This window comes from Gossypium raimondii, chromosome 8 (assembly GCF_025698545.1).
Source record: "Gossypium raimondii isolate GPD5lz chromosome 8, ASM2569854v1, whole genome shotgun sequence".
In the NCBI taxonomy this organism is placed as follows: Eukaryota; Viridiplantae; Streptophyta; class Magnoliopsida; order Malvales; family Malvaceae; genus Gossypium; species Gossypium raimondii.
Window position 1 is genome coordinate 15,139,544 of NC_068572.1, and position 24,274 is coordinate 15,163,817.

General features: G+C 32.1%; 1 protein-coding gene across 1 annotated transcript; it reads right to left on the bottom strand.

Moving 5' to 3' along the window:
• Positions 1 to 8,844: 8,844 nt before the first annotated feature.
• On the bottom strand, positions 8,845 to 9,881 carry LOC105793165 (uncharacterized). The gene is made up of 3 exons (XM_012622091.1): positions 9,727 to 9,881; positions 9,370 to 9,513; positions 8,845 to 9,328 (listed from the first exon to the last, which is right to left on the bottom strand). Exons 1-3 carry the CDS (start codon positions 9,879 to 9,881, stop codon positions 8,845 to 8,847), a joined length of 783 nt encoding a protein of 260 aa, XP_012477545.1.
• Between the last annotated feature and the right edge of the window lie 14,393 nt (positions 9,882 to 24,274).

Below are 24,274 nucleotides of genomic sequence, written 5' to 3' on the forward strand. Positions count from 1 at the left end.
ACCTTGTAACCAAATAGCTTCCTTTACAGCCTTTGTTACAGCCATGTATTCAGCTTTCGTGGTTGACAACGCCACTGTAGACTGTAGTGTAGACTTCCAACTTATTGGTCCTCCAGCAAGTGTAAACACATAACCAGTGGGTGATCTTCGTTTGTCCAAATCACCGGCATAATCAGAATCAACGTACCCAATAACACCTTTACCAAATGTAGTATCCTGTTTGAACAATAATCCAATATCCATGGTATTCTGAATATACCGTAGAATCCATTTCACAGCTTGCCAATGTCCTTTTCCAGGATTATGCATATACCTGCTCACTATACGAACTGCCTGTGAAATGTCAGGCCTTGTACACACTATTGCATACATCAAGCTACCTACTGCATTAGAATACGAAACTTGTAAGATGTATTCTAGTTCCGTATTCGTGGAAGGAGATAGTTGTGTAGAAAGCTTGAAATGAGAAGCCAACGGGGTACTTACAGCCTTTGTCTGCTCGTTCATGCCAAACTTCCTGTAGTACCTTCTTCAAATATTGCTTTTGAGACAAACTAACTCTGCCACGAGCTCTATCCCTACATATTTCCATGCGACAGAGTCAACTAACTTCACTAACTATAAGAACAGGATGAAAAACAAGAAAATATATTAAAAACTAATTCTAAAATATGGAAGAAGCTGAAAATAAAAACCCTAGAAAAGGAAGAGAAAACTCCTAAAGAAAATGAAAGAAAACCCTAAGCTAAACGACACTAATGCAACCTTCTTTTTTCTCTTAGCCAAATTTTGGCTAATATAGCAGCTATTCTGACCCAATTTGTGTGCCCAAAATATGCTTGAATGGGCCTTTAATGATTGGTTATTTAGGTGGAAAAAGGCTACTCTTTTTTTTCCAATTTTGTCTCCTCACGATATCGGTATCGCGATACAAAAGAAGGGGATATTGTGATACCTCAAACAATTTAGAACTTGAGGGTCTTACTAGACAGTGGATATCGCGATACCGAAAATGGATATTGTGATACCACTGAAAGGTGGTCTCCAATCTTCAATTTTGTTGGAGGCATCACAATTCCAATGTTTTGATATCACGATGCCCTCTCTTTTGGTGTCATTTTTACTCGTTTTCAACCTTCAACACGTCCGGTAACAACCCTAACCTGTATCCATTGCCGAATTAGGGTTATGAGGCATTACCAAACAAAACATAGTTCATCACGATCATTTATTACAATTCATGCAAAAAATCATAATGACTTCTTTACAATAGTTATCAAATTCAAATAGCAACCATTCACTCATTCATATATATAAAGAACATAACCAATTAATTCAAACATGCATTATTAATCATATTACAAATACGAACCATGCTTCAAATTCAATCATATCAATATCTTCCATTCAATCAAATTTTGAACCAACTAACATGCATCTAATTCATACAACATGTGCTTTATAAATATAAATTTTGAACCATATGAACATCACATTCATGGTATTCGACTACCTAAATTAAAACCAAGCATGTATCATTTCATATGTGGTACCTAGCACATGATTATGATATTCAACTTTATAAATCTATTTCACTAGCACATTGTCAATCATACATTTTACATACCTATGCACATTCAAATTATTAAGTCAAAACAAGACACAACATATGGCTTAAATAACATCTATACATGAGACATTATCAAACATTACCAAACGATTATATATGATCTTGTACTTTAATTTTCATGCAAATTTACCATTTATGTCTATACCTAGATAACCATTCAATAAATTATAAAACATATTTGTACTTTGCCATCACAAACCGTACCTAAACAACCAATATGCAAGCAATCATTTATACATAACTTATCTTATGGGAATATATGCATTTTAGTAAAAACACATCCATCAACTAAATCGTTACTTAACCAAAACATATAACCAATACACCATACATATATACCATGAAACATACTTCCCAAAATAAGTTTATACCATGATCGATTACACACAAACATTAGCCTCATTATCAAGCCATTTTCGCATGGCACATATATACAAATCAAAATGAACCATATCGAAACTAGCCTATACATGCTACATATCAAAAGTACAAACTTTTAAAGTACCGAAATAGAGCTCGATAATGTGACAATGTTCCTTGACGATCCTCAAACTCGAGCTAGCTTTATATAACTATAAAATAGAAAAAAAATGCTAATAATTCATCACGAGAACATATGTAATTAAATTTGGAATAGGCTAAAATTTAGCTAATCTCATACACATACACAGTCATTTTTCTCATATAATCCAATTTTCCACATTAAGTAACTTCACTTACCTTAAATTTTTTAATGAACATATAAACCTTATACATACCTGAGTCATGTAGCTCAAATTCATATTCAGACTCGTTTTGACATTACCCGTTGAACTATTTGAAATCGTTAAGGATACTCGGAAACACATATATGACATACAATGCCAAATCCTAGATATGGTCTTACATGTTATAATCATATACGATGCCAATGTCCCAAACATGGTCTTACACAAAATCATACCTCGGAAGTCCTAATGTCATGACATACGTATCCTATACTATTCCTATGGTTCGTACGGGGATTTCGGACATCGTAATTCAATCAATTCAATCTCGAAACAGGTCATCCCATACTCAGTTCAATTCGAAAACATATATATTTGTATATACAATTGAATTTAAGAACATTTATTTACTTATGAATTCACCTCGTTCTGAAACGAACGGATCGGGACGACTATTCAACAACTTTTGACTTCCCCCGATCCAAATTCAATTTCTTCCTTTCTTGATCTAAATCAATTAAAATTTAACTTATTTAAAGACATGTTAATTCAATTTCATCCAAAAACACATAATGGGCATTTTGCAGTTTATCCCTTAACATTTCACATGTTCACAATTTAGTCCCCATTTTAAAAGAACGCAAAATACTCAAAATTTCATATAACCCATGTTTGGCCAAATATTCCTTAGCTCCCTAGCAGCACATTAATTCCATTTATTTCACATTTTAACCCCTCAATTTATAAATTTCACAATTTAATCCTTAATAAGCATTTTTATCAAAAATCACTTTGTAAAACATGATAATCTAACATCAAATACTCATTTTTCATCATGAAACAAAAAAAAATCAAGCGATCATCAATGGAAACTCACAAATTCATCAACCAATCCAAAAATTAAGGCATGGGCTAGCTAGAATACGAAGCAACGATCTAAACAACATAAAAAACATCAAAAAATCGAGTTCAAAACATACCTAAATCAAGCTCCCAAGTGTGCCGAACCTTAAAGCTTTCCAATGTTTTCTTTTTCTTTGAGTTTCGGCCAAACAAGATGAATATGCATGTGTTTTTACTTTATGTTTTATTTTATTAACCATTTATTAATCATTTACCAAATTAACCTTTATAATTTAATTTGAAAACCATATAATGCATGCCCAATACCATCCACTCATATATTCAATGGCCTAATTTCATTTTAAGGACTTTAAAATCAAGAAACCATAGCAAATAAGTACTTTAAAAACTAGAAAGTCACTATTGCATTTTATGCGATTTAGTCATTTTACCAAATTAACTAACCAATCGGTAAAATTAAATCACAAAATTTTTAGACATATCAAATAACATACTGTAAATACCAAAAATAATATTAAAATAATTTTATGACCTTAGATTTGTGGTTCTGAAACCACTATTCTGATTTAGCTAAAATCAGGCTATTACAACTCTCCCCCCTTAGGGATTTTCGTCCTCGAAAATCTTACCAGTGAATAGGTTTGGATATTGCTCTCTCATAGCATCCACAGGCTCCCACATAGCTTCTTCATCCCCGTATCGATGCCATCGTATAAAACCAAGACTTATATATATATATTTTTTAAATGAAAACTTTTTGATCAAGTCATGAAAACTTGCACATCCATGAAATGCATCATCATGAACATATAACTTGATCAATATTAGCCAACATCAATGGCTTTATACAAAATAAATTATCAAATTGCATAGACCAACATTTTAGGCCAAATCATTTCTGACACATAACAAAATAACCAAGCCTTCTATACATGCCATAATTCAAAATATTTATTTCAAAATACCAAAAATTATTGATAGTGTGGATGGAACTCCAACGATCTCCATACCCTGAGCTAGCTTAGTGACACTATAAGTCAAGGAAAAGAAAGGGGGTAAGCATATAGCTTAGTAAGTTAATATATAAATAAAAAACAATTTATTAATATGCTTTTATCAATCTTCACAATATGTTCTCAAAATAATACAATCATAAAAGCACATAGTTCCAATATTTACTCAAGTTTGTATCTAGCTGTGTACTCGCATCATAGTCATTAAATTATTTACATCTTGAGTTACAGAACTCCAAATTTAGTTCTGAAAATTTATCCTGAAACTAGACTCACATATATTCTTACTATAAAAGTTTCAGGACTTTTAGTTTAGCCAATAAGTATAGTTTATTCTTCAAAGTTTCCCCTGTTTTGTTGTTTGACAGTTTCAACCTTTGCACTAAAAATTAATTATCTTCTCGTACAGAATCCAGATGATGTTTTTGTTTCTTTCTCCTGAAAATAGAATCATTTAGGATTCTAAACATTTAAATTCTAGCACATAATTATTTTTGTAAAATTTTTAATAATTTTCCAAAGCCAAGACAGGGGATTCCAAAATCATTCTGACCTTTCTCACTAAAATTCAAATATCTCATAATATGATATCCTTTTGCTTACACCGTTTCTTTTATATGAAAATAGACTCAATAAGCTTTTATTTCATATCTTATTAAACTTCTAATTCAGTTTCCATAATTTTTGGTGATTTTTCAAAGTCACACAACCGCTGCTGTCCAAAACTGTTTTATTACTAAATTTCACTCTTTCATGTTTTCTTTATAGTAACTTTCATTGTAACACTTACTCCGTATCAGTCTTACCAAAGTTTGATCATATATCGAGTACATTGCTCATAAGTTTACACACACATACCTGCACTTATTCATCACATAGTCATATTCATTTACACTTATTCATTTCCTGTTGAACACATCAGAATAATAACAAATACCCAGTGGCCTACACATAATACCACCCTTGTAGCCAAAGCTACCTTTTTCACAAAGTGGCCTTCACATAGTACCACACTTGTGACCAAAGCTATCTTTATTCACAAAGTGGCCTTCTTATAGTACCACACTTGAGTCACTAGTGACATGTCACTTGTATCCTATTCTATTCCTAATGTTCAACTGAGAAATTTCTCATTTTTCGATACTTGTCAATTTTATTCAATATTTAGCCACATTTCATAAAACATAATAAAATATGATAACGTAAGTAAAAACAATACATTATTTACATACAAACTTACCTCGGTACAAGATATGATGAATTTACAATTTAGTCCACAACCTTTTCTTTTCCTTAATCAAGGTTAATTCCTCGTCTTTCTTGATTATTGAGCTTGAAAGCTTGAAAAAACCCTAGCTATGGAGACTTAGAGAAATGTGGCCAAGCATGGAGAAGATGGACACAAGTTTGGCCTTATTTTCTCTTTTTATTTCTTTTATTAACCAAATGGCCAATATGCCCTTCATTAAAAACTATGGTATTTTATCCTTCCTTGGGTATTTTGTCCAAACTAAAGTATAATGGTCTAATTACTATTTAAGGACCTCCACTTTAAAAACCCATTACAAACAAGTACCTTTATGAACTAGAACACACATTTTTCACCTATTGTAAATTTTTCCTAATCATCAAATTGGACACCCAATCAGTAGAATTTCATAGCAAAAATTTCACAGTCATTCAATCACACAGTAAATATTAAAACTTAATCGCAATAAATTTTTTTACTTCAGATTTATGGTTTCAAAACCACTATTCTATTTAGGCCCTAAATCGGGCTGTTACATTCACTAATGAAATTTTCTTATTTCTCAGTTCTTTTCTTCGCGATCTAAAACTCGGATCGATTCTTCTTCGTATGTCATATCAGACTGAATCTCAATCTTAAACGGGGAAATCACATGTGAGGGATCGGATCGATATCGTCAAAGCATCGATACATGAAATACATTATGAATCTTTTCTAATCCAGGTGGCATTAAAAATTTATAACCAACCGGCTTGATACGCTTGATAATTTCATACAGCCCGATGAATCTCGGACTTAACTTGCCTTTTCTGCCAAATCTAAGTATTTTCTTCCACGGAGATACTTTAAAAAACACTCGATCCCCAATCTAAAACTCAATATCTTTTCGTTTCAAGTCTACGTACGATTTCTGACGATCTGACGCTGCTTTCAGACTATCACGAATCACTTTCACTTTTTGTTAAGTCTCTTTAATCAAATCGACCCCGTGAATCTTATTCTCACTAAGTTTAGTCCAGTACAAAGGTGTTCGGCATTTGCAACCGTATAGAGCTTCGTAAGGTGCTATTTTAATACTCGATTGAAAGTTGTTATCATACGCAAATTCAATCAACGACAAGTACTTTTCCCACGTACCTTTAAACTTAAGAATGCAACATCGTAACATATCCTCAAGTATATAATAATTTGCTCGGATTGTCCATCTGTATGTGGGTGAAAAGTGGTATTGAAATGTAGCTTTGTAGCTAGTGCATCTTACAATTTCTTCTAAAACCGCGATGTGAACCTCGGATCTCTATCCGAAGCAATAGAAATAGGTACTCCGTCCAATCTGACAACTTCGAAAATATACAACTCAGATAACTTATCAAGCGAATAGTCCATTCGTATTGGAATGAAATGGGCTGATTTCGTCAATCTGTCAACTATAACCCATATCACATCTTTCTTTCTCGAAGATAGGGGCAATCTCAACATAAAATCCATAGTCACTCTATCCCATTTCCATTTAAGAATCATAATTAGATGTAGTAAACCAGACGGTACTTGATGCTCAGCTTTAACTTGCTGACAGATAAAACATGTAGAAACAAACTCTAAGATGTCACGTTTCATACCAGACCACCAGTAAAGTTATTTCAGATCGTTATACATTTTCGTGCTTCTCGGATGAACAAACAAACGACTACTATGAGCTTCATTTAAAATCATTTGAATCAACTCTGAATTTCTCGGTACACATATTCGGCCTCTGAATCTTAAACAATCATTAGCATCAACTCAAAACTCTGAATCAAAATTCAAATCACATTGTGCCCGTTTTGCTAACAATTTATTATCCACTTTCTGAGCTTCGCAAATCTACTGCATAAATAATGGTCTTCCTTTCAACTCAGCTATAATTGAGCTGTCATCAGATAGATCTAACTAAGTATTCATTGCACGTAGAGCAAAAAAATATTTCTGACTTAAAGCATCAGCAACAACATTGGCCTTTCCCGGATGGTAGTAAATCACTAGCTCGTAATCCTTTAACAATTCCAACCATCTTCGCTGTCGTAGATTTAGATCGTTCTGAGTCATCAAATATTTTAAGCTCTTGTGATCAGAATAAGCATGACATTTCTCACCGAAAAAATAATGGCACCAAACCTTCAACGCGAACACTATCGTGGCCAATTCTAGATCGTGCATCGGATAACTCTTTTCGTGCGGCTTTAGCTGTCTCCAGGCATAAGCTATGACTTTGCCTGCCTGTACCAAAATACAGCCCAAACCATTCAACGATGCATCATTATAGATTATGAATTCTTTACCCGATTCTGGCTGTACTAACATTGAAGCTTCAGTCAATAGAGCTTTCAGCTGATTAAAACTTTTCTAGCATTTGTCTGACCACTCGAACTTAACATCTTTCTGAAGTAGTCTCGTAAATGAAGTTGCAATCATTGAGAAACCTTTTATGAATCGTCTATAATAATCGGTGAGGCCCAGAAAGCTTCAGACTTCGGATACATTTTTCAGAGGCTTCCAATCCAATATTGCCAAAATCTTACTCGGATTGACTCAAATACCCAATGCTGACACAATATGCCCCAGAAAACCAACTTCTCGTAACCAGAACTCACATTTACTGAACTTTGCAAATAGCTATTTATCTCGCAAAGTTTGTAGCACTATTCTCAGATGTTCAGCATGCTCAGATTCATCATGGGAATAGATCAAGATGTCATCTGTAAACACAACAACACATCTATCCAAATACGGTCTGAAGATCCGATTCATTAGGTCTATAAAAACAGCAGGTGCATTCGTTAGTCCTAAAGGCATAACTAGAAACTCATAATGCCCGTACCTCATTCAGAATGTAATTTTCGGCATATCTGAGATCTTAACTCGCAGCTGATAATAACTCGATCTCAAATCTATCTTAGAAAACACTGTAGCCCCTTTCAGCTGATCAAACAAATCGTCTATTCGTGGCAGAGGATATTTATTCTTGATGGTTGCTTTATTGAGCTGTCGATAATCAGTGCACATTCTCATAGTTCCATCTTTCTTTTTCACAAACAAAAGTAGTGCACCCCAGGGAGAAAAACTCGGTCGTGTGAAACCTCTATCTGTCAACTCTAGCTATTGAGCTTTCAACTCTTTTAATTCGGTCGGTGCCATTTTGTGCGGAGCTATCGATATCGATGTTGTTCCCGGCACTAACTCAATACCAAATTCAACTTCTCTGATCGGTGGCAAACCCGGTAACTTTTTAGGAAACACATCTGGGTATTCACACACAACTTGTATTGATTCAATCTTTTTTTTGGTCACTTTAAAGTCGAGTACATGGGCAAAGGAAGCTTTACAACCCTTTCTCACATATTTTCAAGCTAACATCGAAGAAATCATTGCCGGTAAACCATTCAAAGCATCTAATTCAATCCGGATAATCTCATTATTCTGACATTTCAAATCAATCATCTTCTGTTTGCAGTTTACAATAGCATCTTGCAATGTTAACCAATCCATACCCAAAATTATATCAAATTTATCGAAAGACAACAACATCAAATCGGTCGGAAAGCAGAAATCTTGAATCATCAGCGGACAGTTCTTGCCCACTTTATCTATTAAAACACACTTGCCTAAGGGGTTTGATACTCTAATCACAAATTCAGTAGACTCTACAAGCAAAGTCTTACTGGATAATAAAGTCTCACATACATAAGAATGAGTTGATCCTGAATCTATCAATGCAATCACAGTAGTATCATAAAGAGTGAAAGTACCGGTAATAACATCTACAGATGAAGCTTCTTCACGATGAGTGTGAGTAGCATAAGCTCTGGCAGGTGCGCGGGCTTCAGATCTAACAATAGTGTCTTTAGTTTCCCTCTGGATACCACTGACATTACCCGTGTTTCTGGTGGTCTACCTCTAGCTGCAGTGTTAATCGGCCTTGTATTCTGCATTATATCTTGGTTGGCCAACTTAGGACATTCACGGATGAAATGATCTAATGATCCACATTTGAAACAAGCCCGGCCATTCAATCTACAATTGTCAGGATGTCATTTACCACAATGTTTGCACTCAGGTTGATTTGGTCTAACATTTCCAACACTAGCTATTGAAGTAGCTTTCGAACTCACAAGTGGTTTGTCTCGATCTCGTCTAGAATAACCCACAGTAGCCTCTGAACGGCTAAAATTATCTCGGAGCTTCTTCGATGCTGACTGAAATGACTTACTCAATGATATTTTTCACGAATCTCTAGCTTCAAAGTCAGTTTTCCTTTTCTCTTTCCCAAGTTCTTCAGCTTTGCATGCTCGCTTGACCAGTACCATAAACTCTTTTATTTCCAAAATCCCGACTAACAGCTTAATGTCTTCATTCAAATCGTCTTCAAATCTTTTGCACATTATAACTTCAGTCGAAACACATTCCCGGGCATATCTGTTGAGTCTCACAAATTCTCACTCATATTCTGTCACTGTCATGTGACTTATTTTAACTCAAGGAATTCTTTGCATTTTTTATCTATGAATCTCTCACTGATATATTTCTTCCGAAATTCAGTCTAAAAGAACTCCCAGGTAACTCGTTCTTTTGGAACCACTGATACTAGTGTATTCCACCAGTGATATGCAATGTCCCTTAACAAATATATAGCACATTTGATACATTCATCAGGAGTACAAGATAATTCATTGAACACCCGGATCATATTATCAAGCCAGAATTCAGCTCGTTCAGTATCATCATCGACAGTAGCTCTGAACTCTTCGGCCTCATATTTTCTGATTTTATCAACCGGAGGCTTATTCAGTCGTATCGGATCAATAACTTGAGGCATCACAGGTATTTGGGAGAATTAGGCAAGGGTGGAGGTTGTTGAGCAGCTGGATTTGTCCGGACATACTGTGTGAACTATTCGTTTATCATCTGAAAGAAGGCTTGCTTAGCCTTTCTCTTGTGGCTTCTCATAATTGGCTTAGAATTAGCCGACGCTGCCCCTTGAGTGGGAGCGGGCGTATTACTTTCCACATCGTTAGCTACGGCTGAATCGAGATCCATTTACTATACAAAAACACATTTTAATTGCCAGGAATCATCAAACTATCACAGTTTATATATATGGCATGTATAGCTATACTCACACACGCTACGTTAGTCCTAGAACGGACTAAACCGTAGCTCTGGTACCAATCAAATGTAACACCCCTAACCCGTATCCGTCGTCAGATTAGGGTTACGAGGCTGAACAAAACATAGTTCATCACAATCATTTATTACAATTCATGCACAGAGTTATGAGGCATTACTGAACAAAACATAGTTCATCACAATCATTTATTACAATTCATGCATAGAATTATAATGACTTCTTTACAATAGTTATCAAATTCAAATATTAACCATTCACTCATTCATATAAGTCAAATTCATATATATAAAGAACATAACCAATTAATTCAAACATGCATTATTAATCATATTACAAATACGAACCATGCTTCAAATTCAATCATATCAATGTTCTCTATTCAATCAAATTTTTGAACCAACTAACATGCATCAAATTCATACAACACGTGCTTTATAAATATAAATTTTCGAACCATTTGAACATCACATTCATCGTATTCGACTACCTAAATTAAAATCAAACATGTATCATTTCATATGTGGTACCTAGCACATAGATTATGATCTTCAATTTTATAAATCTATTTCATTAGCAAATTGTCAAACGTACATTTTACATACCTATGCACATTCGAATTATTAAGTCAAAACAAGACACACCATATGGCGTAAATAACATCCATACATAAGACATTATCAAACATTACCAAACGATTAAATATGATATTGTACTTTACTATTTCATGCGCGCCATTTATGTCCATACCTAGATAACCATTCAGTAAATTATAAAACATATTCGTACTTTGTCATCACAAACCGTACCTAAACAACCAATATGCAAGCAATCATTTATACATAACTCAGCTTATGGGAACATATGCATTATAGTAAAAACACATCCATCAACTAAATCGTTACTCAACCAAAACATATAATCAATACACCATACATATATACCATGAAACATACTTCCGAAAATGAGCTTACACCATGACCGAGTATATACAAACATTAGCATCATTATCAAGCCATTTTCGCATGGCAACATATATACAAATCAAAATGAACCATATCGAAACTAGTCTATACATGTCATATATCAAAAGTACAAACTTTTAAAGTACCGAAATAGCGCTCGATAGTGTGACAATGTTCCTTGACGATCCCCGAACTCAAGCTATCTGTATATAACTATAAAATAGAAAAAAATGCACAAAGTAAGCTTTGAAAGCTTAGTAAGTCATAAGTAAATAATTCATCACGAGAACATATATAATTCAATTTGAAATAGGCTAAAATTTAGCTAATCTCATACATATTAAGTAACTTCACTTACCTTATTTTTTTTAATGAACATATAAACCTCATACGTACCTGAGTCATTTAGCTCAAATTCACATTCGGACTCATTTTGTCATTGCCCGTTGAACCATTCAAAATCGTTAAGGATACTCGGAAACACATATATCACATAGAATGTCAAATCCTAGATATGGTCTTACATGTTATAATTATATACGATGCCAATGTCCCAGACATGGTCTTACACGAAATCTCATATCGATGCTAATGTCCCAGACTTGGTCTTACTCGAAATCATACCTCAAAAGTCCTAATGTCATGACATACGTATCCTATACTATTCCTATGGTTCGTACGAGGATTTCAGACGTCGTAATCCAATCAATTCAAGCTCGAAACAAGTCATCCTATACTCAGTTCAATTTGAAAACATATATATATATATATATATATATATTTGTATATACAATTGAATTTAAGAACATTTATTTACTTATGAATTTACCTCGTTCGAAAACAAATGGATCAGAACGACTATTCAACAACTTTTGACTTCCGCCGATCCAAATTTGATTTCTTCCTTTCTTGAGCTAAATAAATTAAAATTTAACTTATTTAAAGACATATTCATTCAATTTCATCCGAAAACACATAAATGGGCATTTTGCACTTTAGCCCCTAACATTTCACATTTTTATAATTTAGTCCCTATTTCAAAACAACACAAAATACTCAAAATTTCATTTAACCCATGTTTGGCCGAATATTCCTTAGGTCCCTAGCAGCACATTAATTCCATTTATTTCACATTTTAACCCTTCAATTTACAAATTTCACAATTTAATCCTCAATAAGCATTTTTATCAAAAATCACTTAGGAAAACATGATAATCTAACATCAAATATTTATTTTTCATCATCAAACAACAAAAACATCAAGCTATCATCAACGACAACTCGCAATTTCATCAACCAATCCAAAAATTAAGGCATGGGCTAGACAGAATACGAAGCAACGATCTAAAAAACATAAAAATCATCAAAAAATCAAGCTCAAAACATACCTAAATCAAGCTCCAAAGTGTGCTAAACCTTAAAGCTTTCCAACATTTTCTTTTTCTTTGAGTTTCGGCCAAACAAGATGAATATGCATGTGCTTTTACTTTATGTTTTATTTTATTAACCATTTATTAATCATTTACCAAATTAACCTTTATAATTTAATTTGAAAACCATATAATGCATGCCCAATACCATCCACTCATATATTCAATGGCCTAATTTCATTTTAAGGACTTTAAAATCAAGAAACCATGGCAAATAAGTACTTTAACAACTAGAAAGCCACTATTGCATTTTATGCGATTTAGTCTTTTTATCAAATTAACTAACTAATCGGTAAAATTAAATCACGAAATTTTCACACATATCAAATAACATACTGTAAATACCAAAAATAATATTAAAATAAATTTATGACCTTGGATTTGTGGTTTCGGAACCACTATTCTGATTTAGTTAAAACCGGGTTGTTACATGTCTCTACATCACTCAACCACATGTTAGGTCCCCCAATGGAACTATTGACCAAATTGGGTCTCAAAATGAGTAAAAATGAGGCATTTACATTTATTAAGTTAAAATCTCAAAATTACAAAAAAGCTTCAAAGAATACACTACTTTTCTTGGGAATAAGCTCCTTAAGTATTCCGGGAAAGCCTAATTTTCCATATCAAATTATGATATATCACATACCATTCAACATTTCGATTCATACTCATTTTCTTTATACTGAACCAGTACATAGTTTCAGCATCCAATACCATAACTGTTTAAATTAATACATGTTGTCAATCACATTCACAACCATAATCTAATTCATTATAAACATCATATAACATCATATATAAACTCAATTTCAAACCAATTATCACATATCAATCAATTCATATGACTTTCTATTCTACTCAATTTAGTCCCTGTCTCAATATTCAATCTAAACCATAGTAGTTTGGTTCAATAATTTAGTAACGACTCACCTTGACAATATATGATATAAAATAACATGATTATACAGAAATTAAATAAGTCTTGAATCATAGAAATACAAAGAGAATTTTTGAGCTACTCGTTTTGGATTTTCCTGTCCCTTTTGACGAATTCAAGTCGACGTTGGCTACAGGTTAACACAAAACATATGAGACTATAAAAAGGCAACCAACTCACAATAAATTGTCAATTCATACAAAATTTTCAATTTTTTAATTTAGTCCATAAAGCCGAGAATAACATAACTCTCAATTTAAAACTCTGAATTCAAATCCAATTTCACAGTTTATTTCTAGAGTCAATTTTACATTTTATTCACTTTAGTTCCTAATGTATGAAACTATCAATTAAGCTTTATGATTTAGCTATTTTCACATGTAAGCTTAAAATCTATTAATTTAACACCTAAAACTTTCAATTGTCAACTACGAAAATTTTCAAAACTTTAAAAGTTTTACAAATTTGGTACATGAGCTACCTAAATCAAGCTCCTTGACCTCAAATATATGAGAATTACAAGAAAATAACTAAGGACTTGAATTTTTAAGATAAAAGCTTAAACTTCATGCAAATGCCATTCCTTCTTTTCTTTCTTTCTTGTTTGGTTTTTCTAAATGAAAAGATGACAACATTCTATTTGTTTTATCTTTTATACTTAGTTTATTTTATAATTAACCTTAATTAAGTTTATTAATTAAAATTATTTGTTTAATTAGTCATCCAACTAGACGTAGTCCACTAAATCTCATTATAATAGGGTCTAATTGTATTTTGAACTTTGGTGTAATTGTAATTTAGGCCCTCAAGCCATTTTCTAATTAAAAATCTATAGCGATTGGACTTTACAATTTAGTCTCTGGGTCCTAATTAATCACAATTTCAGCTAAAAAAACTATCTAAAATTTAATTCACCTATATAATAACTCTATAAATGTTTTTAATTAATAATTATGAGCTCTATTTACGAAAATGGGGTCCCGAAACAAATTTTTTTGGCACCATTAGAAATTGGGTCGTTATAAAAACATCTAAATCATAGATTGTCTTCATTATGCTCACATTACTTATTTTGCATGTAATAGAGAACATACCTTGGTCCTTATGTTTTGGCAAAAGTTTCTTTTGAAGAATAGCGGAAATGTTTTCCCCCACATTTACTTTTTCATTACCAACTAGATTCTTTTTGCTAGTGCATAATTCTTAAGGAATTTTGCATAATGGGGAACTTGCTTTAATAGCATCAAGCAAGTTTATATTTACCTCAAGCTTTCTAAATGTCACAAGGATTTCTTTTTCTTATTTTTTCCTTTTTTTTTCAAATCTTCCTCGAAAAAGAGGTGCTATCGTGATTGACCTTATGGGCTTTAGATTTTTTTGGCTGTTGATTCATCATTCTATTTTCACCGACCAATTTTGTTCCCATGACTCGCGCGAAGAAGGGGTTCCAAGACTATTCTGCTATGTAGAGTCATTGAGCTCATATTTTGTCTCGGGTTTGGTTTCAATTGGGATGACAGTTTGCCTGGGGATTCTAACCTACCAACTGTTATGAAAATTTTACTTGGCTCTTTGGATTTTAATGTATTGCTTTTGTGTCCTATTGAAATTTAAGAAAAACAATAGCCAATTTATTTACAATATCTTCTAAAGATATACCTGAAGCTTAGGGCTGTCAAGGAGGAGGCGGCCTCGATTGGTATGGTTGATTGTATGGGGTTTTGCTCTATAATTGAGATTAGGGTGGTCCCTCCATCCAAATTTATATGAGTTGAAATATGGGTCATATCGATTTTTTGTTGGACTCAGAAAGTTTCTAATTTTGCCCACTTATAAGGTGAGATCGTCATATAAGATCAGACATGTACCGGTCGTATGATCTAGGATGACACAAATACCAAAAACTCAAGCTAAAGTTGTTTTTCCTTTAAGGATGGGGTACTTATTTCATGAACTTGTCTCATAAGTTATTTATTAGCTTGAATTTTTTTAGAGTTGACTGCCATGGTGGAGATTAATTTTGCACCCCTTGAGGGGTCATGTTGACAAGCACCCCTCCACTTAAGACATCAATCATCTACCTCTCTATGGTAAGAAAGCATTCATTGAAATATTTAAGAAGAGTCTATTCAATAATGTTGTGTTATGGGCAATTCACACACATATTTTTAAAACACTCCCAATAATCATTAAACGACTCTGAATCCCTTTGTTGAACTCCACAGATCTCCCTTATTAACTCAGCTACTGGGGATGCCGGAAAGAACCTATCAAGAAATAAACAAGACATTTCAACCCATGTGTTAATCAATCTAGGAGGTAAATAAAATAACCACTCATTAGCAAGTAGTTTAAGGAAAAGCGCAAAGGTTTATTTGGTCTTCGGTAACTCCATGTGGTTTCATACTCAAGAAAACTATATGGAATACCTTGAGATGTTTATGAGGGTTTTCATTTTGCAAACCATGAAAGGTGAGCAGTAAGTGTATCAATCTGACTTCAATTCAACTACAACATCCACTGTCGGATAGGTGATACATAACGATTGTTGTTTGGTTGGCGCCTTGGCAAGTTGCCTTGTGGTACATTCTAAAGCCATGGTTTCTAGTGCAAAAGGTGGTTCTTCATCAATTTATGTCACTACTCTACTTCCTTCTTCGATTTCGTTATCTGAAACGTCTAACCCTTCTGGTCATTTGCAACGTCTTATTACTTCTTTTCTTCTAACTCGAGTGATTTTCTTAATTTCGGGGTCAAACTCTAATGGTTCCTTTGGGTCTAACCAGGTCACAAAGAAAAAAAGTTATATTTTTTGCTAGTCCCTACCAATGATTCCAAAATTTGATGGATGTTGAATCCACCAAAAATAAATTTAACAGTATGTAAATAGTAGTATAGGGTGTAGGGTCGATCCCACAAAGACTGAATATTTAAATTGTATTTTCTTATTAAGCAGGAGGCCTTGTAGGCAGTTGGCATGCCTATGACGTGTGTCGATTTGTATGAAACTAGAAGGGGGTTTACATTCGATATAAAAATAAAAAAACAAAAAGTAAATTGAAATAAAAAATGAAGTAAACTAAACAAAAAAGTATTAAAACTAAGTAAAATTAAAAACCAATAAGATGATGTTCTAGCTTCTGGCACGATTTAGGCTCCGACTTCAAATTGATCCTTGACAATAGATCTTCTCCTCCAATTGATAAGTCAATATAGTGATCGACAAACTCCTCAGACCACCGCCCTTCCTTATGTAAATTAACCGTAGGAACGCTCAATAGCTAACCCTTACCAATGAACAACCCTGAATTTGCATCCACGATTTAGCTCATTGATAGCTTTTCAAACTAGAATGATCCAATTTGAATAAACAACCTCAAATGTGTGGGTCGTTTAAATCCAATCATTATTTCCCTTGACGGATCCAATCACTCACTCAATTAATCACATCAATTAGTTCCTCGGTAGACCGATTACAACAATTACAGATTGTATCGGTTCTTCCAAACACTAAACCAATAAGTTCTTTTTGACTTGATGCTATTACAACTTTATGGGTCGACTAAACCTATCTCCTTAAACCTTAAATCTAATATTACAAAGTTATCAAAAATAAATAAAAGATACAATATTGGAAAATAAAATATTTTCTTAATAAAAGTTTAAAAATATTACAATTAAAATTCCAGGATAAAAGTTCCCAATCCAATAATTTGTTGTCCAACTCAAAAGTCTTTTGACTATTCACATTTTGACTCATTTTGAATTTTTTGAATTTTTTTGCACCAAATAAAAATTAATTAATAATTCCAAAATTAGTGACATCTCATTCAAAAATATATAAAAAATAGGCACAATAAATATGTCAATTGGGCACGTTATCAAGCAATATTAAGAAACCTTGTTAAATGAAAGAGATATTATAAGAACAAAATTGTGTTTTAAATATAATTGTGTGTAAATGGATCGACGATTGAATTCACTTACTTGAAAAGTAAAATTTGTGAATTAATTGGAAAGTGGTAATAAATTGTTCATTGAGCATTTAAAAGTGATTTCTGATTATATGTGTAAAACTTGATATGTTTATTTTTTTATAAGTGCCTATGCGTTCAATCATGAAATAAAAATTTACTCAATAGTATTAATAGTATTAATAAAATGAAATGCGTATTAGATTTAGTAGAATAATTATGATGCAATCGGTATGTCAAAGGAATTAGTGTGTACTTATATTGAAGACATTATTTAATGTGAAGACGACTATTTATGCCTTATGGCATAGCATGTAAGTACATAGTGAAGGCTGTAAGTATTTTGGTATAAGGTTGGTTGCACCTTTAGTGTAAATCTACTTGAGTGTACAGACAAAATGTTTAAAATTTGACTAATAAGCATTATTAATGATTGTCACGTGTTAAATATAAACAAAAGTGATATATGCTAAGTGTTCATAAATAATGATAATTGAATTTATAATCACAATAAGTATTTAAATGACTTAAAATGAATAAGAGTGGGACTTAAGTGAATTCATTAATGTCATCACTACTTTGAGTTAGTAAGTTGAGAATTTAAGATTAAAATGCTATGTGACAAATAAGTGACATGAATATAAGTGCTATATTCATAAGTTATATAATGAAGAAAGCTATGAAATGACTAATGGAAAATGATTATGAGGTGAATAATAAGTTGGAGAATTTGTAGCTTGCAAGTGGCTTAGTCAAAGCGAAGTTTTTAATTTATAAAATGACTTAGCCTTAAGTGTAAATAATGGTAAAGTTTATAAAATTACTCTCGGTTTCATTATTATTCGATGATGATTTGATATTGTCTCTTCAAGAATTATTGTTGTAATACTCTACTTTTTCTTATCAACGCTAATAATCTCTATTTTTTATCGATAATTCTTTTAGATGCTACTTGATTGAATATATCTAACTATTGGATGCTATTTATAAATCTAAACTTAAATTTTACTTGGTATATAACTTTAATATTATAATTTTTCTATGTTTTATACTTAGATTTTATTTAATTAATAACTCTATTTTAAAATTAGCACAATTTTTGTGAATAATAAATTTAAATGAAATTATAATTATTTTTAAAATTAATATAGTAATATCGTGGAAAATAAAGGGTATTCTCATCGATTCAATAACTTTTTCCAAACTCATGCTTTTATATATAATATATAAAGAGCAAATTTTATTTTGATCGTTCCAAAATTATCTATTTCAATTCTGATTACTCTTACAAAATTTCTAACTTTGCACCTGCCCTCTACAGAAATGATTTATCATGGGCCTATAGGTTTGGAGTCCTCTTTGTGGTCATATATATATGTGGGGTCTTTTTGTTTTAATATAATACCTAAAGCTACTTATAATCGTTCTCAATTTTTAAATAAAAAGATAAATACATTTCAACAAAACCAAACATACATCCTCCTCCACTAACCACATTTAATTTACTTCTCAAAATTTTTAAACAAGCCTTATATATAATTTTCTATAACATGCCTTAAAAGTTTTTATATGAGTTCCAAGAAAACTATCCAAGATCGATTTACGCACAAAAACGTAAGATCAATAGATTCATTCCTAAAGGAATTAATGCCAACGTGTTTAACTGATTTATTAATTTAATTTAAACAAAATTATTGGGAAACTTGTCGAGTTATAAAATTTGATTGCAACTCTAAAATTGAAGAAAAAAATTCACACTTTTGTTTGTGGTAGAGACGAATTCATTCCGTACTAAACCCTACAACAACAATATGTCTTCCTCCTTTAAACATGTTTATGCTCAAACTTGATAAGATTATTATATCACTTATTATTGTTATTTTTATTTCGACTGTAACGAATAGTGCATCGAATTTGCTAAAATTTAATGGTTAGGATAGCATTCTTGTGACCAAAAAATAATAAATTAGCGGGGCATGGAAACCTGAATGACTTACATAATTACGAAAGTGGTGTAGGTGGAAATCCCAATCACTAGTGGATTCCTTTTTATTCTAACCAATACGGGAAATTTTACTTTAATTTACTTACGAATCAAACGTAAGTCTTTAATCAGCCACCACCACAATTTGTCAATTTGAAACTTGAAAGAAGAACAAAAATAAATCGCCCACTCTTTTGTCTTTGAATTAATCTCAAAGCGATCATATATGAGTTTACAACGCGAATGCAACCTTCAAGAGTCTCATTTCTCAACTAACCAGCTTATCTCCATTCCACTTAAAGTCAAGTCACGAAGTGCACACTTCATTTTCTCCACATGATAACCAAAAATTTATTAATTGGGAAACCATCAATTTTCCCTTGTTAGGTTTTTGATGATTATTCTTTTTTTCTTGATATAGAGAATTCTAAGTTTTAAATATGAACAACTTTTATTTTGAAAAACACAATATTTTCATTAAAATTTGAGTCACCATTGCCTTTTTCAATTTTTTTGTTAGGTGCGATCAACCATTTTTAAATATTATTTCTTTTAAAATATTTTTGAATTTACGTCAAAACTAAGATTCAAAATTGATTACATTTCGGTACTCTCGAACTTAATATCTTATTATTATACATGTTTTTAAATTTCAAAGATTATAAATTCAAATTTTAATATGTAATTATTATGTATAAAAATTTAGAGTCAGCATGTATTTATTAATTTAATAAATTATATTTTAAAACTTCAAATTTTTTTAGTAAGGAACTTTTATTTTTATTCAACAAGCAAAAGCAGTTTATCTAGTAATGCTTGAAAAGGACGTTACAATATCTATACATTTTATTTTTAGATAATTGATATAAACGTACTCTTCCTTATTAAGATCATGGCTAAAAATAATATTGTCATAAATCAATAAAATAATATTTCCACTTATTGATCATAAGGGATGTATCCTTTGAAGCAAAAATTGACTTCCCTCAATACCTAATAAAATGTACGAAAGGGTGTTTGAACAACCCTAGGTTATTCTAAAAATCATTATAAAAGACTTGACAAAATACTTTATTTTTTATAAAAAAATTCATTGAAGAAATACTCCATAAGATGTTCATTATAAATGAGAAGATTAATTAAGAAAAAAAGAAAATAAATTCATATTCACATGCATGAGAATTATATAAGAACAAGAATAATCTTTGATTAAAATCAAATTAGATTCCTTCGAGTAATAAAACTCTTCAGTGTCCACTTTATTTTGCCATTTTAATTATAATGATAAACTTTCAGTTTTGGTTTTGTGTTAAATTCAAATTTAAGATTTAATCTTCATATATATATTTGACATAATTTGGTTCCCTATTTTTACAATGATACTACGTGGTCCAAATAATTAACATATTTAGCTATTCGATTAAATTTTTTAGTCCTTAAAGAAAATACTATTCAATTAAAAATTATTTTGGGATATTAAATTGGAATAAGTGTTATTAAAAAATTCACATAATCCACTAAAAATATTAAGGGTACTAATTATTTGGACTAGTTAATTCCATCACTTTTTTAAATTTTTCATCATTATAAGATAATGATAAATTTGTAGTTTCGATCTCTTTGTTATGCTCACATTTAAGATTTAGTCTTTATATTTTAATTTGGCATAATTTGATCCTCTACTTTTACAAAGACATTAGTTAGCCCAAATAACTAACATCCTTAGCTATATTGATTAAAACAATTACATGAATTTCTCTTAAAACAAATTTCTAACACAAAATATATACACATGAAGTCGGAATAGGTATGTCTAAGAAAAAAATTGACCTTAGCATTTTGACCAAAATAATTAAGGGTATCAACTATTTAAACTAATTAATGATATTATGTAGAGGAATCAAATTATATATGTAACACCCTATACTCGGTCCGATTACCGATCGAGCTATAATGTATTACAATTGTAAAACATTAACATTATTCACTATCTTGTTATAAATAATCAAATAATTCATTTCATAATAAAATTACAAGCCTTTCCATGATATTCAATCATATCTGAGCTTAAATTGAGCATATGAAGCATTTAAAACAACCCAGGAACAAATCTAGACTAAACTAAAACTTTTACAAAAATTCAGGTAAAAAGTGAAAATAGGGGTCACACGGCCATGTGATAGAGCTCAGACCATATAGCTCAAAGACATGGTCGTGTGACCAAACCATGTAACAAACTGTTGTCATGTAAGATTGGGTCACACGGTCGTGTAACTCACTTTACCTATGTGGACAAACCTGCACGAAAATCAAATAGGCCACATGGTCGTGTCATGCAACTATGTGAGGCACACAACCATGTAGCAGACCGTGTCACAGGTCATGTACACCTAAAAGTGCCTTCAAAACCAAGCCATTTTATCTATAATATCTTAGGTACAAAATCATGCAATTACCATCCCTTAAACCAATCCAAAATGCACCAGAACATGCCAAAATATACCAAAAAACCTTCAACCTAAATGCCTAACCAATTTTCCCTCATTGGCACCAAAATTCAAACGTAAACATTAACCATCCAAACCAAAACATAACTAGCTTTTCATGCTTATACATTATCAACTTAACCACAAATACCAAATGCAAGTGTACACAATTGCAACAAGTAATAAAGTGACAAGTAAAAGTCGAGTTATCGAACCCACATGAACTGTGAAAAGAATTATTTATGAATGTAATTAAAAACAATTTGGTGAAGAAAAAATATTTTGATTTTGAGAAAGTGATTAAAAACTAAAATTTAACTAAGTAAAATAAATAAAATAAAATAAAAGTTCCAATGCACGATTTTAAAAGATAATTTTAATCAAGATGATATAATTGTGTTAGATTAATTACATTTCTTAACTTAGAATTAATAAACTCATGTTCATGTTGTTACGAATAAATTCACTACAACTTGGTAATTTGCTAACTACTACTCATATGTACTTATTAAATTAACTAATATCTTGAACATTTTTCAATGCTAATTCAAACAATTAATCAATCTTCATAAGCACATAAAAGATTAAGTGAGGTAACAATGTATTCCTACCTTGAAATAGTTTAATCACAATAATCTTGCAAGTTATGCAAGGCTAATGTATCGTTTAATACCATCGCTAATTTAACTCTCAGCTACCTTAGAAGATCAAACATGCACAGATTAAGTATTGTGTCAATTACTTACAGTTTCAACATGATTAAATAATTAATTCATTAGTTACCTTACAATTATAATGCAAGAATAACTTACTCATGATTTTATTTAATCAAACAACTTACCAAGGCCTATAACAACACAAACATAATTTTAATAAGTAACAAAATGCAATCAACCTAACAATAATAAAATTTAAGCCGTATTAATTAAAATAAACATATCTGTAATGGACCAATATTGCCTGACCCAATATAAATAAAATTAACCAGATCCAAAAATTAAAAGTCCAAATGTCCAATTACAAATGCGACAAATTCGGGTTGAAGCCCAATCACTAAAACCCCAATTACACCTAGCCCAACTAGCCTAAACCAGATTTACCTAGACCCTAGCCTAATCATGAAGCGGCCCAGTGCAAGATCACAACCAGAAACCCTAGCAGCAACAGCTTCTAGTGCCGTAGCCACTGAGGCCACCTTCCGCGCGTCCTGAGCCACTCTCCACTCATGCAGTACCTCCACGCGCCTCCAGCTGGCCTCCGTACACCGTAGCTGTAAACAGAGCAAGCAACACAGTAGAAAACAAAAAAGATTGTATTTTCATTTTTCATTTTTTGGTTCATTGTTTTGGCCTATAGAAGAAAAGGTGAAACTTTTGTAAAGGATGACGGACACAGAGATATTGAATACAAAAAACCGAGAATCAAAAAGGGTTTTCGAAAGGTGATTTGTTTTTTGGTTCTTTTTGCCTTTTTTCTTCGAGATTTTCGTCTTCTGTTTGATTAATCGCGCTCAAAGAAAGAAATAATAGAGGAGTAGGGGAAAACTTACCTTCGCGAAACACCAATGAAGCCCTCTTTTCCTTTGAGCAAAACGGAGTTGAATGGGCGGAGGTCTGAAAGATGAAACGGCAGAGAGTGGGGGAGACTGGAGGCGGCGTTCACTTCTCCTTTGCGGCTCCAAATGAAACATTTAGATTTAGCTTTAGGTTTTTTTTAGGCTTTAAAATGTTTTCAAAACGGCGCCGTTTAATGGCCTGCGACCCGCGCGGTGACCCGACCCGAGGGAAGGATCCGCGTGTTTCATTTCAGTGGCCTAATTGCGCGCCGAGTCCTTCTTATTTTACGCTGTATTGCAATTCGATCTTTAAGTT